Source organism: Lepisma saccharinum, chromosome 1 (genome assembly GCF_977018435.1).
Source record: "Lepisma saccharinum chromosome 1, izLepSacc3.1, whole genome shotgun sequence".
Lineage (NCBI taxonomy): Eukaryota > Metazoa > Arthropoda > Insecta > Zygentoma > Lepismatidae > Lepisma > Lepisma saccharinum.
Genome location: NC_139229.1, coordinates 143,162,162 through 143,182,290, shown reverse-complemented (window position 1 = coordinate 143,182,290; position 20,129 = coordinate 143,162,162). Strand labels below are relative to the sequence as shown.

General features: G+C 37.7%; 1 protein-coding gene across 1 annotated transcript in view; it reads right to left on the bottom strand.

Moving 5' to 3' along the window:
• Positions 1-14,098, bottom strand: part of LOC146001985 (adenylate kinase isoenzyme 5-like) — a 98,940-nt gene extending 84,842 nt beyond the window's left edge. Inside the window, exon 1 of the mRNA XM_083139696.1 lies at positions 13,827-14,098. Coding sequence (XP_082995822.1) covers positions 13,827-13,848 — 22 coding nt within the window. The 5' untranslated portion in view covers positions 13,849-14,098. The remainder of the gene's footprint in view (positions 1-13,826) is intronic.
• Between the last annotated feature and the right edge of the window lie 6,031 nt (positions 14,099-20,129).

Genomic DNA, 20,129 nt, shown 5'->3' with positions numbered 1-20,129 from the left:
CAAATACGTATCTACTTAACAAATTTCCAAAAATCAGTGAACAGAAGATCAAGGAAGGCATTTTTGTGGGCCCTCAAATTCGTCAACTTCACCAGGACGAGTTCTTCGAACACCTGCTAAGTGATGTTGAGAAAGGTGCATGGAGTTCTTTCGGAGAAGTCTCCAACAATTTTTTGGGAAACAAACGTGCTGAAGACTATGAAAAACTTGTAAATAATTTGGTTTCATCGTATCAAAAAATGGGTTGCAATATGTTCCTTAAATTGCATTTTCCACACCCTCATCTCAATTTCTTCCCGAAAAGTTGTGGGGAGGTAAGTGATGAACACAGTGAGCATTTCCACCAACAAATATCTGTAATGGAGAAAAGATACCAAGGGAAATGGAGTACAGGAATGCTTGCCGACTATTGCTGGACAGTAACCAGGGATGATCCTGAACTTCACTACAAGAGGGAAGCAAAGAGGAAGCGGATTTAATCCCACGTATGTAGTAAAGAACACACCGTACAGTAGTATAGTAGAAAATATTTATTTTGTGATTACAGTTCAAGCGTAAAACTCACATGCACACCAAGCATACGTCATTCCACTACGTTAGAACATTGGGAAACCCGACTTTTAGACAATACCTCGTATAATTCTTAAACCGGAAGTCGAGTGGCATTTTCATTGTCAGTTTCGTGTTCAGCATCATGGATTGATAAAGAAAAGTGAATTTTCATCCATGTCGCAAAAAAAAAAAAAAATAATTGTTGACCAGTGTTATCACTTCATATGATAAAAAAATATTGTCATTCCTTTGAGAGTAACATGGTGGAGGGAAAGGTTGTTTTATTTCTAGGATATGCAGCGGTACGAGCCTTGTATGTGCAAAATACTACCTCACTAGTCCCAACCCACAAACAACTGCCCTTCGAGAACAGTGAGCATGTACATTTGTGCAGTGGGATCCATGAATATTACCATGCAAATTGTCCACGGCTATTTTCATTAATTTTTCTCTTACATCCTATGTGTTTTAAGCGATTAATTTTTATGTATGCTAGTGCAGAAGTTGTCAAGAGCTTGTTTTGAGTTTTCTTTTAATTCTTGAAGCTCTTATTGGGTAAAATAAAGTGCACGAACAAGGTGATGGACAATTTGCACGGTAATAGTCATGAATCTCACTGTACAGTCCATGTTTAATCCGGATTATAGTCTTATTGCTCTTTTGATATTTGACTTCATTTTACATATAACATACGATTATTTATCAATATCCAATATATACTCATTAAAATTTACCATTACCCAATTTACTATTCTGATTTATTGAATTTTGTGAGCTCTAATGAGCAAAGCTATAAGTTCGTCTGTTACTTATCAATATATCATACACTCAGAGACGTCTCGTGAACGCATGCGGTGTATGCTGCACATGCGTCGTCAATTGTGGGAAAAAGGACAGCTTGCTCTGCGACGACATTCACGAGAGCGCTGAACTAAGCTTATATTACATTTCTTGGTTCTGAAGTGACAAATGCGTCAATTTGTGGGGAAAAGAATTATTACTTTCTTTCACTTCAGATCCAAGAAATGTAATATAAGCTTAGTTGAGCGCTCTCGTTTAAAAAAATGCTTCTCCTATATGAAGAAATTAGAATGTAGAAATGCGTATTAATGGCGTCGCAGAGCAAGCTGTCCTCTTTCCCACAACACTATTGCAGTTGCAGTGTTCAAATTTAGTGAATTTTAGGAGCTCCCAAATAATACTTTGTCGCAATATAAATTATCTCTATTGGTCCTCGTCTATCTGCGAAAGCCAACAATTGATATATTTTAAATGTTGCTACATAACTGAAACCACTAGAGCCATAAATATGAAGTTTCTTAAATTTAAAGGTCTGCGAAATACCAATTTGATGTGCTATATACATATTGTTTTATTTGTTCTTCAGCAACGATCGGAATCAATTGATAAAAAATACCGATAACTCAGAAACAAGAAGATATATGACAGACTGAAATAACGTCAAATCCTGACACGGTATAAAGGTTCTCGATCTAAGTGTCCGTCTTTCTAAATGGGTTAAACAATAGAAAGTTAACAATCGATATATCATCATGGTGCTGATCATATCACCTACAGTATTCCCGAGATAGAGAATGAATGGATCTCTACCTCCACTTTTCCCACTTTTCCCATCGTGCGATTCGTTATACAGTATACAGCACTGTGAAAATTAAGCTTTTTGCTTTGGGGAGGGGATGCAACTAGGTGGCGTATTTGTAATTTCACTTCGGAGGGTAGATTTTTTGGGGGTATGCAAATTTGTATATGTTACCAGCCAGTAAAATAAACTAAGGGGGATATAAAAACATCCCTGGCAGGGATAAAAATAAGTTTATTTTGCGAGGGATAAAATTCTCTGTGGGGGAAAATCCCCGGCATGCCCCCCCCCCCCCCGTTATTTCGCACGCTGGTATACAGACGGCAGCTTTACCTTTATACATCATTCATTCAACTTGAATTCTGACGTCACACAGACTACGGAAAAATTTTATATATACAGTATTGGCCAAATTATTGCACTCATTGTAGAAAAGAAGCACATTTCCTTCTTTTGAAAGTGTTCTAACTAAATGTTTGACGATTGCTATAACTTTTTATGGGATTAAACTGTTTGTCTGCTTCGATATAATCTTGTTTCCCACAATCCTTTCTTTTACTGTGTCCCATGAATAGGTAGCAAAACGATTCTTTGCACATTCGCAAAAATGTCTGGATAAATACGTATATTGTTTACCGTCTTATTTATAACAAATTAAATAATATTAATTCTGATTGTTGTAAGGGTGTTCTTTATTTGTATCTCCGGAGCAGCATGTAATTTCATAAACCACGTGGTTTGAAGTTTAGAAATAAGAGTGATATAGGAATTGTACAGAAACAGTGATTAAAATGAGCTCGAAAAGAGCCAAAGGTGGTTGGTCATACGAAGTACTGACAGTACTGACACTATGTATAACAATGCAATGTGGACTACAAAACATTAAATCTGTCAAATTTCTCTATGTAATAAGAGTTTATCTGAGATTCATTTTTTCAACTAATGACCCCATAAATTGATCAACACTACATATATATATATATATATATATATATATATATATATATATATATATATATTCATTCATTCATTCTCCCGATCTTTCAAAATACCATTTAGATTAGGGAAGAATGTAAGACCAATGACCGTTCAAGAATACATTATTATGTTCTATAATAGTACTGTCTTCGATTCTCAATGTGCTTGTTGGCACGTGCACTAAACGAACGCAGAAATCGATTTTTGTTCATAGAACTACACATTTCACTTTTATACATATCCCACAGAGACCGAGGGAAAAGTTTTGGAGATATGGAACGCTCAATACACTGATGTCACGAAAGCCGAAAGAGAAGTCTCTGTTGATATGTAGTTAGGGACACGTATGGGTATGAGTGAGCACTGCTACAGCCAGTGCTCGAAGTGATGGTGAGGACGGGGGGGGGGGGGGAGTGAAAACTTGGGGATGCCATTCCCCAGTTAAGAAAATGTGCGTTAAGCACCACCCTACAGCTAGGATGATTTTCATAAGCATCCCCCATCCAATCGATTGTCTCCATGTTGAGCTATACAAACAATACGCCGGCTAGGAATTGTGTTTTTATTGTATGTAGTTAGCAGCTGACCAGCAATTACGTATAACGGTTATGTCTTATATGTGTGTTCATATGTGAGGTATTCAGAGCACATTCAAGAGTTTTGAGAAAAAGCCATATTTAAATAATTTAGTACTATGTTTAGCTGTTGTAATACAAGCATAGTGGCGACTCCTTGAGCAAGAATTTGTAACTTAGGAGATACTTACTTCTAGCACTGAAATGCTGATACTTCACATAATGTGTTATTGATCGGTCATTCTTCTTATATTCCTCCGCAATCCAAATGGTATTTTGAAAGAAAGAGATAATATATATATATATTCCCGTAGTCTGTGTTACGTCACAATTCAAGTGGATATGATGTATGAAGGTAAAGCTGTCGTCTGTATTGCCTACTGTATAATGAACCGCACCATGAAAGCACCTTGGGAAAGTGAAGATAGAGATCCATTCATTCTCTACCATACTGGTAGCGTTGCGATCAACACAGTGAAGCATGGATTGCTTCACTGTGTTGGATTGTAATACGTGGAAAGAGGTTGAAATTTGAGCTCCTTCCGAAAGGGTCACCCCCTTACACCTCAGCAAAAAGTTTAATTCACATACACGGGCATGGCTCAATGTAAAATACAGGAACCAGGTTATATTTTCATATTATTCCATTTAATATAAAGAATAAATGTTTCGCAATTGTCATAACTCCAAAAATTAGAATTTCATGTGAGAGGTGAAAGAACATAAACTTCAGGAAAAAATAATTCCTCCTAACATTTAAAGATTTTCTTGGACAAAATGTGTAAAAGTTGACGATAAAATATAATAACTATGCATTTCAGTACACTAACTGTGTGAAAAAATGTACAAAAATATAATAAAAAACAGTTGTGCTAGATTTTCACTCATCTGACAGATGAAGTACAAGAATCTTCCTAAGGGTATAAATATTATTATTATTATTTCTATTCAATTTTAATCAATGGGCTAACCTTCCCTAAAAAAACTTCTGGCGACGCCCATGAGCTCCACGGAGAATTATATCGGCTATGGGTCCAGACGCCAGAGCCTCGCTAGTCTGCAACAATATAGTCCACGTTCTACCACGTGGAAGAGAGTTGACGTTTGAGTGCTTTCGGAAAAGCTACCTACTCCTTACACTCCCTCATTCTCCTTGGACAAGCGTTTGCTATGAGAGTGAAGAAACGAGAATCTTCCATTTAATCCATACCTTTTACTCGTTTTACAATAGAAAAAAACATAAAACATTGTTAAGTGTTTCTTCATAATATGTTGGGCACAGAATTTGCACTCCGTTTCGCAGTAGTTCGATGTAATGTCGGTGATTGCACTTAACGGCGTTTCTTTACTTTATGAACAAGTTTGCGAAATATCTGTTACAATATCTATGGAGGGAGGGAAGCCTGTATCCTCCACCGTCAATTAGCATCCTGGCCATACATACAAGAGAAGTTGGTAGATCAGGAGTTCTACTATACGCAAGAGAAAATTCCTTCCCGCTACCATCGTGATGTGTGGACCTATCCCAAGTTAAAACTGCCCAATAGATGGAACTGGGCGAAGTGATAGCACTGCATACCCTCATACAACCGGACAATTTTATTACGGGACGTCTTCCCAAGACGACCCGACCAACTAATGTAAACGACCTTCGACCTATTAGTGTTCTGCATGTGTGTTCAAAACTCCTACAAAAAATAATCTATAAACAGACATTTAGCTTCGTTGCCCAAAACAATATTCTTCCACCCTCACAGACAGGATTTCGGCCGGCAAGCAGCACTGCTACTACAGATTTGCTGAAAGTCACAAATGACGTCTTCCAGGGTATGGATAAGAAATTCCTCACTGTATTCATATTATTCGACCTGTCCAAAGCATTTGATACGGTACAACATAAATTACTGCTCAGTAAACTGAAATATTGCGGTTTTTCACAATCTACCCTTAACTGGTATTTTTCATATCTAAGTAACCGAAATCAACGTGTAAAACTGTCGCCTACTTTATTATCTAATAATTAATATATTTGATCTGGTGTTCCACAAGGATCTAAGCTATACTAGATCCCTTATTGTTTACGATTGTCAAATACTGTAACGTAACGTACATTCATATGCTGATGACACCCAACTAACCAAATCATTCCATCCAACAGAAATTGCCATGTATTGAATACATAAGTAATGATTTGGGTGCGATAAAAACATGGTGTGATGCAAATGGCCTTAAAATTAATGCTAAAAAGTCATGTTATACATTTATTGGAACTCGAAATGCTATTGGTTCGGTTGAGCACACTAATACAACAATTAAAATAAATGATGATGTCATACCTAGAGCTCAAGTAGTTAAAAGTCTTGGACTAATATTTGACACTCGTCTATCATGGGATGAGCATATTAGCCGCCAAATTAATAAATCACTTGGAACATTTAGATTCTTGTTTAAATTTAACAAACTATTATCTTCAGAAATCAAGCAGCAATTAGTTGAAACACTTATATATCCATTTCTCGACTATTGTGACGTAGTGTACTCTGGTAGAATAAATAAAACTTTACAAGCAAAACTTCAAAAATGCCAAAATGCATGCATGCAGTTCATATTTTGCATCCCGAGGCGTGAACATATTTTACCTTCCATAAATAATAAGAATATCCTCAATACGTACCGTAGGCGAGTACTGCATACATATTGCCTTATACATAAAATTATTACATCTGGCAAGCCGTCGTATCTGGCATACACGTTGATCCCTCGCACCAGTATTCACAGCCACCATACAAGAAACAATTTCAAATTTAACCTTCCACTCTGCAACACACAGGTATATCAGTCGTCGTTTTCATTTTGCTGCAAAAATATAAAGTGCCCTACCTAAGAGCATGTCGAGCATATCTAAAATAGAATCTTTCCGAAATGAAGTAAGGAATTTTCTTTTGGCAGAGCAGAGATTGTGTTCAAATACTATGATGTAATTTGTATGTTTATGTTATGTATTTTGTCTACATCTTTTTTTTTTACATTTATTTTTTATTCATTTTATTTTATTTTTATGTTGTCTTTTCACAATTTTTGTATCATTTTATTCATACATTTATTACAATTACTTTATCAATAGATTTTATAACTAAATCATACAGTTTATTGTACACTGTATTAATACTGTAATAACATGTGTATAAGAAATGTAAATTTAAATGTAATCGATGGCACGGGTTAGGTGGCAGAACAGCCTGAGGCTGAACCTCACCCACGCAAATAAAGAATTTGCATTTGAATTTGAATTTAAAGTATAAGGTTTATGACACAAATACGGCAGCAATCAGTAAATTGAAAGCAACCAATGAGATCAAATGCGACAGAATGCCAAATTAAATCATTTGTGATGTTTGCAGTTCCATTGTTTCGTGTTTTCATAAGTGCCTAGAGCAGAGCGATCACTTCGCAACATACTTATATCAATTTTAAAATGACTCTACACTTGGCTGCTCTAATTTGAATTATAAAAATTCAGATTTATCTTAATGAAATATGTATAATTTTTAGAAGTGAGTATTTTGAAACATCTTCTAATATAGTTCGTAACAGCAACCAGTTTTTGTTTTTGTTTTTTTCACTTCATCGAAATTTAAATTTAGCATATGCGATCGTTTAGTCTATTTACTGTTTTTGAAAAAATCTTTCAAAGTTAAGGTTTCTTATGTTAATATTATCTTAACATATTATTTTTTTAATAATATTAAGGAACCTTAATTATTTTTTTTTATTATGCTGATATGATGAAGTTTTAATGAAGTCGTTGATGAACCGTACATTTAATGTGTGCTTGCTTATAGTGTTTCAAATAAACGCATTAATTACCTGAAATAATATCTCACATTTAGTAATGCCCTATATAGGTGTCGTTAGGATTTAACCACAGTTCTTGCATATGGAAGCATTTTTGAACTGAACAATTTCTATTTCAGTATTAAGAGCCCTGGTGCTCCAGTCGGTAACCCAGTTTGGATTGCTAGGGTGGGTGATTTCAAGGGGGAATTTTCATATTAAAATGTCCGTGCATTAGTAGCTCTGGCTCAGCCTCTCATTGAGGTTTTTTTGGTTGTTGTTTTAAGTCTACTTTTATGCACAGATAGGCTAATTGGGACTGGACCTACAGTTTAAAATGGAAGCCGACCCACTATGTGTCTCCGCCGGGTATCGAACCCGTGGCCCTTTGATTATCACTACGCCATCGGGAATCACACCTAACCTCTCATTAATGAGTGCATGGTGCGGCCTCAGCGTAGTGCTGATCATATAACCTCCACACCACACACGTGCCTTCATTGGCACGAAGCAATGTACAGGGATCAATCAAGTGTGGCACCGGGTTCGATTCTCGGTAGAGTCATATTGCATAATCCTTCGGGTCTCACTTTTAGCTATAGCCCCAGTCCAGATTAGCCTCTCTGTGCACAAATGGACTTGAATTTTTATCCTGCCTGGGATGGATTTATCTCCCATCATCCCTATAACAATGCAATTGCTATATTTGTAAAACAAATATTTGCGTTAGATTCCCAAATGGAATTTTGTTCATGATCTTGTTTGTAGACAAACCAGAACCGTAGCTAATGAGAACACGGGGAGACCCGGCTGGCCGCCTAGGCAAAGAGGGCATCGAGTAAGGAAAGAAGAGAAAAATTGGAAATGAGTAAAAGGCGTGGTGTTCTGTGAAAGTTATTCGTGCTGCTATTAAATCAATGTTATAACATAATGTTATAATATATTATCAGTTTGAAAAGAAATAAACAGTGCTGGCGATTAGGAGGGAGTTGGGCATTTGCGCCCCTACTTTGGCCCTTTAACTATGGCATCTTAATTCTGGTGTCAGCGACGTTGCGTACATAGAATGGTAATTAATACTTCCTCACCAACCTATCATACATCTTGAATTAAGTAAGATATAAAATTCGATTTATCTTTTCTTTTCCCTATTACTCTTGCACCACCCAACTAATAATAATAATAATAATAATTAATAATAATACAAAAATAATAAAAAGATACAAATTACTATGCAAACCAAACCTGTTCTGGAAATCAGAACAAGTTTGGTCAAAAATCATGTTCCACTATTATTGTATTAAATTATTTTGAAACAATAAAGTTTACACACACAAAATAAACGGGGGAATCGTCATTCAATGGAACTGGCGTCCTGGTTTATTATGAAGGATACCAGGATATAAGCGCCTTCCCCTGAAAGCAGGCGGGTGAAGGCGGGCTTTCCTCAGGGGGTTTCCCCTTTTACAATCGTACATGGAATGTGCACAGAAGAAAATTCGTGGATTTTGAGTACAGGGGAAAGATTACAGGGGTAGGGGTAACGCCTGACTTGCTAGAATTGCAGGTGGCGTGGAATTTGCGTACATGTCTGTGGGCACGGAGGTAATTTGCTACTTGCCATTTTAGAAACTTCCCTTACGTATTATCCAATCTTAGGACTGGCATTTGAGTAGATGTAGAACCTGTGTGGTTCACAACTGGCACTTTAATAGTTTATATTTCATTATCAAAATTGACAAAATATACACCAATTGAACGAAGACATTTTGTTGTATCATTACATATACAAACTGTCTTACTCGATTCCAGCAAAGTATTGTAGAAACCGAAAATCAGATTACGTCCTCAGCACAATCATCAATTTGCAGAAAACCGGTAGACTATCGTTGTTCAATGCAAGTACCGTCCAAGGGTCTTCTTTCTGATCTTATGAAGTCCTGATTTCACTCAATCATAAGTTGGAACCCCAGCTACAAGATCGAATCCCCGATCGTAACCTTTTCCATTTCGCCCTTGTAAATTTCTGATATTGGAGTCAGCACTTCTTGTCTAGCACGTTTCTTACATCTTGAGATTTATTTTATTATATTATTTGTTATATACGCAAATTCCACTACATCTGCTACTTTCAGTATCGCAGGTATTACTCCCTTCCCCCTCTTCACTTTCACTGTATTCAAAGTCCACGAATTTTGCTTGAACGCATATTTCACGTACGTTCACATAGCCCTTAATGCTAAGCCTTGTTAACCAAGTAAAAGTAAATTGTCCCTCGCTGTAGAACCATTTCTGTGAGACATATCAACAGTTTAATTAAGAGATACAAATATATTCTTAGTAATGATTGGTGTGAGTTATAAAATGATACGTTGTCGTGGTATTCTTTTGTACTTTAAGCAGATGTTCATATTCTTATAATGTTTTTACAGTACTCTTGCAATAACGATTCCATGTCCTGCAATAATTGTACTCCATATGTTACATGGTAGCGTATTCTAAATTACTCAATACAACAGAGATATAAATAATGCCAAATGCGCATTTCGAACCTTTTGTCGAATGGCAATTTTGTCTTAGTAAATTTTGCCACAGCTAAGAAACAAGCTATTATTGTTGTTTTATCTTAGCAGGATGGGCGCCGAATTCCGTAGAGAACGCGTCAAAATTATTTTTCGCTCCGGGTGCAGAAATCTAAATACGGTTTTGTTGGCACTGTACCTAAACAATTACCAGGAAATATTCAGCAATATGTTTAATATATTTGCTATTGTTGGCTAAAGAAGACAGAATAATAACAAATATGAGGTTTCCCGTCTTGTCACTCTGACATTAAATCCTTGCACAAGAAGATGAAGTAGATGAACTGGTTCTATAGTTCACATCCCCTACAGACATGTTACAATAATTTATATATTAGTTATACGAAAACTTAACAAAATTTGTTGTACAACAAGTAATTGATATGTATTGCAGCATTCAGTTGACAGTTGACAGTTGAATTTTCTTGAAGTTTTTCTGTAGAAGCATCGTTTATTTGACTCCCATCTGTTTTTAAAGTTGTGGTAGTGGCGTAGTATGATGATCTGGCTTCTGTTACCTCTGCAACTGTCGCTCGAGGTTCGGTCTGTAGTGGTAGTTCTATTACGAACTGAGTGTTTTGGTCCTTAGAAGGGCCGAAAATTTTGGTCCTTACAAGGGCCGAAATTTTGGTCCTCAGAAGGGCCTATCTTAATTTTTGGTCCTAAAAGGGCCGTTTTGCTATGACATTTCGTGTTATATCTGGATTGTTTTGGTTGTCTGTTTAGACCATTTCTGTGATTATGTTGACTAGTGCATGTAGGACTATGATTGTTCTTTCTTTCTCGTCCTTTGATTTTTCGATCTTGTCTTTCGCCGTTTTGATGATCGTTCTTGTTTTCGTTTCTTGTAGTTTTTCCAGTAACCATTTGATGCTGTCATTTGCCTCTTTTTCCTCTTCAGTTGGAGTCTGAAGTGTCTGGCTATAATTCATGGTAGTCGGTGGTGTAGTCTGCGCAGGTGGCTTCTTTGGTGGTAATCTGAATGGTAGTTGTTTTTGTTGTTCCTTCCCATCATCTGGCTTGGGTTTTGGTTTCATCTGATGTATTGCTTGGAACATTTTACAGCCCCTGTAGTTGGCCGGATGGTTTCCTCCACAGTTGCAGCATCTTGCCGGGAGTTTTCGGTCTTTCTTTTGGCATTCTGCTGTGAAATGAGTGTTTGCACATTTCACACATCTTGGTTGAGCCTTGCATTGGCTCTGGGAATGCCCTATCCTCTGGCATCTGTGGCATTGCAGTATACCTGGAGAGCGGTATGGTTCCACTTTCATCTCGTAGTTCAGGAGGTGGTCTTGGCTGTAGATATTTCTTGTTGTCTCGCCTTTCTTCAATGTAACTAGGTACAGTGGCATCGGTGTTTTGATGAAGGTTTTCGGATCTCTTTTCTTCATCTGTTGAACTTGTTCTACTTGGTAGTGCTGCGCTGCTAGCTCTGTCTGTATTTCTTTGGTTGGTAGGTCGATTGGCAGATGTCGGAGTACTACTTTGACAGGCCTCTCTCGGCGTGGTTTATCGGTGGCGTAGCTGAGCGAGTGCTCTTTGCAGTGGTCAATGAGCTTGTTGTATGCTGATCTGGTGTTGGCTTGTATCTTCATTCCATCATGTAGAATTCGGATCGTGGCTTGTTTGTCATCTATTACCTTTGTCACCGAAGTGACAAATTGATGGCTTCTATCTGCATTATAGATGTAGACTGCTGGTAACTTGGCTGTCAGTCGCTCAATTGTCTCTTCATCGTGATCTGAGAACGCTTGATACGCGTTTGCTGTGTCGATTGGCTTGACTATCGGTGGTGATCTAGCTCGTACTGGCTTCTTAGGATGTATGAATGGCTCGTCCATGTCTTCATCTACTTCGGAAGAATCGCAGGGGAACTCCCTTTTCTTGGTTTGCATCTCGCGTGGAGTGTCTGGATTTGGTTGTTCTTCCTTGGACTTTGGCATGAAGAATTCTTCATTCCCTCTGGTAGATTGGCCAGGTTGTGGTGTTGATTGGTTGGTCAATGGCTTCCTTGAATTCCGTGGACGGACGAATGGCGATCCGCCTCCTCGGCGTTGCTCGTAAACGTTTCTCTGCATCTGGTCTCCTCTCTTCTTGCTGCCCTGGGCAAACAATACGTCTGTCAGGATCGAAATCCCAAAGAAGAATTTTTTAGCATTCAATAACAATATGAACATAAAATTCAGTATAAACTAATGGAAGCTCAGGAGAGATATTTGTACGAGGAAATCGATGATTTATTGTGTACTTCTGTCTTGCTTGCTATAATTGTTATTAATATATCATAATATTGTGCAGTTATCTCTCCTTGAACAGAGAGTGAATTTTCCTTTAAATACATGTAATTCTTGTTTGCATTTGAATCAAGAAATGGGCGCCATCTTTCAAAAAGAAATGCATTAATTTTCACACTGCTTATACTGTTAGAAGTTGCCAAGAAATTCACAGCGTTCTACCATTAAAATTCAACAGTCTGCCTGTTTATTTACGGAAACTGGACGCAACTTTTTTTTAAATTTAAATGTGAATATTTTATAATGCATACATAATGATTATAAATTTCAGTTGCGTGCACTATAAATATCTTTTTAAAAATTGAATCTATAAAATTACATTAATTAGGGTTACTCTGTAATGGCAGTTAATACTTTCAAAATTGTCATGTCATTTTCTTACGGTAGTTGTATAGCAACGGAAATTGATTGATTTGGTTTCATTTTACTTCGCTTTTCTTCCGCTTTTGGCTTATCGCGAAAGTGAGGATGAGTGATGATATGATGAAATTGATGCAGTGACACAAAGAACACCCATGCCCAGGCTGGTTGATTGACTGATTGATTTATTTGTTGCTTTAAGTCCACTTTATGGCTAATCGGTACTGAACCTAGGCTACAGTGTAAAGTGGGATCCAAACCACTGTGACTCCACTGCCCTTGATTACAAGGCGACGACGTTACCACTACGCTATCGGGGAGGCAATGCCCAGGCCGGGATTCGAACCCGGGACCCCTGGCGGGCAGCGGAAATTGAAATTGTTTGAAGGTCTTATGAAGATTTCAGACTGAAGTGACATATGTCGCTTTGATTTATTGATTGATTGATTTAGTTTATTCGCGTTTTGTGCCTCTTGGCTAATTTGCGAAGATGGGGATGAGTGATGAAATGATGAAATTGATGAATGGACATTCACAAACAACCAAGCCCAAGCGGGATTCGAACCCCTGGCGTCGCAGCGCGATGTGCTAACCACTCGGCCACAGGGTCCGGCTTATGTCGCTTTGGAACGAGCCAATCAAGAGCAATGTTTCACACCGTAGCGGCAAGACAAGTCGCACAAATCTGCGTTCGATTGGCGAAATCGCTTATCGCTTCGGTGTGAAATCTCCCTGTCTCTCCCGTCTATGTTTTAGCGTTGATATAATCCGTGCTTCAAAAGTTGAATCAGATGTGTTTCTGATGGTTGAGAGATCTCTTTTATCAAGAATTGACGGACGCGGAAGAAATTAAAGGTTATGACTCTCCCCCAGATAAGCTTTCTTTCAAAAGTAACATTGTCTAGGATTGCATGTAAAGATGGTAAAATACAGCACTGCAAAAAAAAAAAAAAAAAAAAAAAAATCAAAATATACCCCCCTCCCCACCCTTTTCAAAATTCATTAACACACCACCATTACTAAAGTGCAAGAGTAATTCGCAGTTTCTCACCTGTGTCCAAGCAGATCCCCATGTTTTGTCCCACAGCACGGACGCCTAAAAAGAGCGAGTTCCTTCCTGTATGCTTCTACACAGTCCAGCCATCAATCCGTGCATTGTCTTCAAGATCACAGTCTAACTTACACACGAAATGATAGCACTTGTCTGTACATTCAAGACATGTTCAACACCTGCGACGTAGAAGCTTCTTGCAGCACTGACGATCGCAACGCGACTGAGCCATTGTAGATCCGATGTGTGCCATGGACGAACCATTGTCGCTCGTCGCGCCATCTTCCAGGAACGCAATAAAATATTCACTCTTTTCAATAATGGAAGTCGATCATGCGTTCTGGGCTTCCCCATGACTGTGTGCGCCTGGGGTCGAGGCTAGTATTAATAGAATGGACTTGATGTTCCTATGGTAACCACGTAAGCATTTTCCTACTCTTTTTACTACGTTAGCAGTGAAAAAAATTGCTATGCTTCGCCATGTAATATGAGGGACTGGTCGCACAGACATCGTGCAAGGTGAAAGGAAAAATCGTTATCACTTGCCTCTCCTATTTTTGATATCGACAACAACGGTAAACAGCATGTCACGTTGAATGTATTGTCCTGCAGCAATTAAACACGGTTGCTTAACTCAAGGTCATCTTTCTGGCACGAGGAGTGTTGTTATAATTGGGCACGGAGTTGCTGACAAATATTGGAAATGATTAAATCAGGAATAATTACTAACATCTATGATTCGAAAATGGATTAAAACTCATATTGGGAGGCATGGACGTCCGCAGAATTTTTTCCAGGGAGGGGTAAGGAAGGTATTTTTTTCCAAACAAAAAGGAAACGAAGGCAAATTTTCCCCAAAAATAGTGTGTTCCCTAAAAAACACTGCTTACATTTGAATTTATGGTGTTCATGCAATAATTAACGCATATTATTGTGGCTAAAATGAAATTATATGTGTGAAATACATATTTTTTGGTTGACTTTCATTTTTCAGGGGGGCACGCCCCCCCTTGCCGCCCCCCCCTTCCGGACGCCCATGTTGGGAGGCGGAGGGGCTTGAGGACGATGTTACCATGATAGTAGTCCGTTCTCCCTCTGTTAGAACCAGAAAAACGTAACAAGACACCATGGCGCAACAGACCTCTGAGAGCCAGAGCCTGCCAAGCAAATTTCCCATTGGGTGACGTGTGGTCATCGCATCGAGTCCCATCGCTACTGTTTTCCTGGCTTTCGAGACGGGAGTCTGCAACTTCCTTTCAAGTAGCTCCCCATTTACCCTCACGATGCTCGGTCAGTAAATTGTGGGGCCTCCCACCGGGAATCGAACCCAAGACAGCGCCCTCGTGACAAAAGTGTGGGAAATAAACATTTGGCTTTAAAGGAGCCCTTCCTTCGATCATATTTTAGTATTCGGCAGGTTTATTATGCATTTTTAGTATTTTATCAGATGCTTAATGCGTTTTTAATATTTATAGGTTTCTCTTGCTGCATGTTGTTCCTGCATGGTCGCTTCGTGCATTTTAGTCGAATCTGTGTCTCCCAAAATTCTACAACGAGAAATAAGTATTTTGTTTTGCTTCAAATGCATAGATGCCGGCGTCATCTTCGGAACTGAGCGCAGATAATAACAGAGAAAGGAAGAAATCGAAGACTTATTGTCGTGTATGCACACGCAGAGGTTAAATGATTCACACACGTAGGTACTTGATAATATAAAGATTAACACGAGGATACAAAATAACAACGATTTAATACTAAACTTACAATAACCATTTCTAATATGGCTGAACACACACCTCGTAAACAACTTTACAAACAATTGAATATCGATTCAGATATTATGCACACTTAACACTTATGTTGCCGTTGTCAAAAAAAAGTTCAATTGTGCTAAATTGTCATATTTTCCTTACCTTGAATAGTTTCAACCACCAAGCAGCCAGCTGTGTCGAATTACACTAGCCTGCAATGGTTCTGTGGTAAAAATTAAAAGAGGTGATTCAAGTAGACATCAATGATCTAAATCCGAAAATAACAACAGTTTTTGTGTATCATGTCCAGTTGTTGCACAATGTAAGTTTTCCTTTTATGTAGCTACGTTATATGTGCAGCGTAGTAATACTTCCGCATGTCTCCACATTACGCTGAATATGAACAAAGATCTTCAATGAAACAAAAATTAAATTACAAATACATTAGATATGATACATAATGACACTGTTGAAACATTTGTGGGTGTTACATGTTCAATAGGAAGATACGGAAACTAAATTCTTTCGTGAAGAAACTGTACTTTTTGTATTTCAGCGTGAAGGTAGGTGATAAGGATAAATCTTTTGCTCCACATAGGGCATGTAACACTTGTATCGAGGGACTACGTTATTTGTATGAAGGAAAAACGGAAGGCAATGCCTTTCGCAATACCTATAGCGTGGCGCGAACAGAATAATCGTCATGATGACTGTTATTTTATTTCTCCCAGGTTACTGGTTACAACAAAAAAAAAGAAAGGAAATAAATACTCCTATCTGCCATTAGCTAGGCGGCCTATTCTGCATGGTCCTGACCTGCCAGTGCCTAAACCACCGGAAAACGTAAAGAGACAATGAATTTCAAAGCAGTTCCTTATATTCAAGCAGTGATGAAATATATCCCGAAACAAAAGAGTTAGACAATTCACCGAAACTACAGTATTTACCCAACCTGAGTTGATTGATTTGGTATGCGACCTAGAGCTCAGTAAAGAAAAGAGTGAATTACTTGGCTAAAGACTAAACGATAATAATCTTTAGTTTCCTGAGGTTACATTTTCTTGGTATAGAAATCGTGACAACATTTTCAGCAATACTACACACAAGAAGGTCAACTGGTATTTTCTACCCATATCCCTAATCTTCTGCAACAGTTAGGAGAGGAAGCATATGATCCCAGTTCCTGGAGTCTTTTTATCGACTCCTGTAAACGAAGCCTTAAAGCCGTTTTGCTACACAATGGCAATAAATTAGCACCTAGTCCTCTTGCACACTCTACATAACTAGCTGAGTCATGTGAAACATTGAAGTTAGTTCTGGACAAAATAAAGTATCAGAAGCATCAGTGGAAAATATGCGGTTACCTTAGAGTCATTGGCTTATTACTGGGACAACAGGGAGGATACACAAAATTTCCCTGTCTCATGTGTGAGTGGGATAGTAGGGCCAGATACAAACATTGGAATACTGTATATTGGCTTGAAAGAGAGGAATTGAAACCAGGATCCAGAAATGTTACGAAAGCGAGTCTAGTAGATCGTGAGAAAATTCCCCAATTACACATAAATAAATGTAATTACGAAGCAGTTTGTAAGGCACCAGAAAAATGTGGCCCAGGTATCCAACACTTATGCATGAAATTTTCTTCATTATCGCAAGTTAAAGTCAGAGAAAATGTATCTGATGGACCGCAAATTTGTAAGCTGATGATTGATGATGATTTCAACAAGACAAAATTGAAGAAAATGCATTGGAAGCATTCAAAGAAATTGTGAAGAACCCACTGTACAAAAATATTGTGAGAAATGTTGGACAAGTTCAAAGTGCTTGGTTGTAATACGAGGTTGGGTATTCCTTGCATTTAACGTAGAATATATAATTTATTTTATGTATTTAGGCACATATTAAATAATAAATGTAATTATATTTTATTTTTATATACTATATTATTATAATTTATTGTATTTATCTTATATTTGCAATTTCTACACTATTTCTAAATGGAGGGAGGGTTGCTGTTATTGATAAATTGATATAATAATGAAATAGCATATTCTGAAATACACTGACGTGATACAACAAAACAGAATACATTTTCAAAATCAGCGTATCGCAAATAGTAAAAGTAACCTATTGAGGTTCATACCGCAGAAAAAAAGTTTTCATTTGTAGGCTAATGTTATTCAAATAGTTCCACAAGTACGTGAGTCCTTTGTTATCTATGGAAAATGCAAGTTTATGCATATTAATAATCAAACCAATGTTATAGGCCATTTTCTAAAATCTGTCATTTTTAATTGTAATTTTATTTTGTATATATTTTCAAAATACTTTTTAGGTAATCAATTTTCCCACGCAGATATTTTATGAAAGAAGATATACACATAACGAGAGGGCCTTGGTGCATTCATATTTTATCTTCCTATTATTACCTGACGATCTTTTCTTTTTTTTTTAATAATTAAAGCGGAGCCAAAGGAGGACTACGACCCTCATCAACCCCAATTGGCAAGCCGCTAAAAAATAATAGAATCTCTCCCTCGTGCACCGTGAAAGTGGAGCTCTACATACTCTCAATCACAGCCATACTTGAGGTTATGTGGTGATCACCATGCTACACCAGCCTTCATCCCATTTATCCTTTGATAAAAGGCTGGAACCACCCATCCCCTTGAACCAAATCCACTCCCCGTGGCAGTCAGACGACACTCGCGGCTGACAACAATAAGTAGGTGCGTAAATCACCGAAATTTCTTCTCGACCACCAATTTTGAACTCATAGTACTTCCGGTTTACTAATACAACACGAGAAACATTTAGTAACAAATTGAAGCAAAGAAAATAATTTGCTATCGTGGAGGAAATTGGTTTGATCTTGCTCAGGGTATATGGGTTGTGTTAGAACTTATTACAACAAAATAAAGATAATGCACAGATATACTCATTAGTTCCGGATATTTTAGAGCACAGGGCATTTTTATTTTTCATTAGTACATAAAAATGCCTACTTTTAGCACATATATTCATTTCAATATAATATATGAATTATTTTAGCGAAATTTTACAGTGCATAAAAATCAATATTGAGGCTTTAATCGATTGAGATTGTGTTTTAAGTCCACTTTATGCACAGTAAGACTAATCGGAACTGGACCTACAGTTTAAAGTGGGATCCGAACCAATATGTGCCTCCACAGGGAATCGAACCCGGGACCACTTGATTACAAAGCGACGATATGGATGCACAAGAGGCTTTAATCGAGCTGAAGTGGTTAGATTATTTTACTACGAACATACGGGTCATAGGTTCGAATCCTGGGCAAGAGCTTAGACGGTTAATTTAGTCCAGTGCAATTATGCCATGACAGTTGAAGATAACAAAGCGGGTTCGCTTCGGCCTTTGTTTAGATAGGTCTGCTGTTCATCGCAAAAAATCCCTAAGCAGATTTGCCGCCATTTTAAAAAAAGATATTCACCATATTGGACTTCTCAACTACGTCATAAAATCTGTTGTTCTGTGCTTCAAAAAGTAACGCTTTCCCGCTACCGTTAATTTGTCATACAATAACGATATTTTTTTTTATTTACACAAATACTATACTACATCCGTTTGTACTGCTTGTTTTCCAAGGGCGACTTTGTGTGCAGAAGTTTAAAACAGCACAACCCAGCATGTTCCATTCTGGCAAATAAAACGTCCAGTTCTGAATTTATCAAGATAAAGTAGGTAAAGTAACGGACTTCTCCGATGGCGTGGTGATAGCCCTGTCGCCTTGCAGTGAAGAAGTCCCGGGTTCGATTCCCGGTGGAGGCACATTGCACAGTGGTTTAAGCTGAAGGTCCAGTGTCGATTAACCTACCTCAGCACAAGTATCGAAGTACTGGTACGGTTATTCTTACAATTCGGTAACGCGCTAATAAAGGAGGTACCGAAAAATTAACACGTTATTAACTCAGATACCGAGAAAGTAACTCATTATTGCATTACGTTACTGCCCAATTCTGACCGACCTAATCTAAACTGAAAAGTCTCTTATCCACTAGGACATCAAGAAGTTCTAATAAGTAATGTACAAGCGAGCTAACAAACTTTTCAAAAGACATTCATGCAAACAGTAATTAAGAAAGAAGGCACCATTTCGGATACGTTTGTAATGTCAAAAATGTCTCTAAAAACAGTTTGAAGCTGAACTATGCAATAAAGTTGAAATACGGCGAAAGTTTATAAAAAATCATTACCACTGCATGTCTGCTGACACAGTATAAAGAATTATTGAACACGACATTGTCTCTGTGGTTAAATATAGTTATACGAAGGTCACTGGTAGGATCACACAAACTTTCCTTTTGGTGCAGAGTTCTGTATATGCCAAATGCTTTGTAATTATTGCAAATGGTTGTCCTTTAGGCTGCTTTCATCGCCTGAAATCAAACGAACGGTATGCACAGTAAGTTTCACACAATTATTTTACTTACTAAATATCGTTCCTCGCATTTGCAGGTTTTGTAGTCTCTAATTATGATTAATAAAGCAGAAAAGAAGCAATTAAGT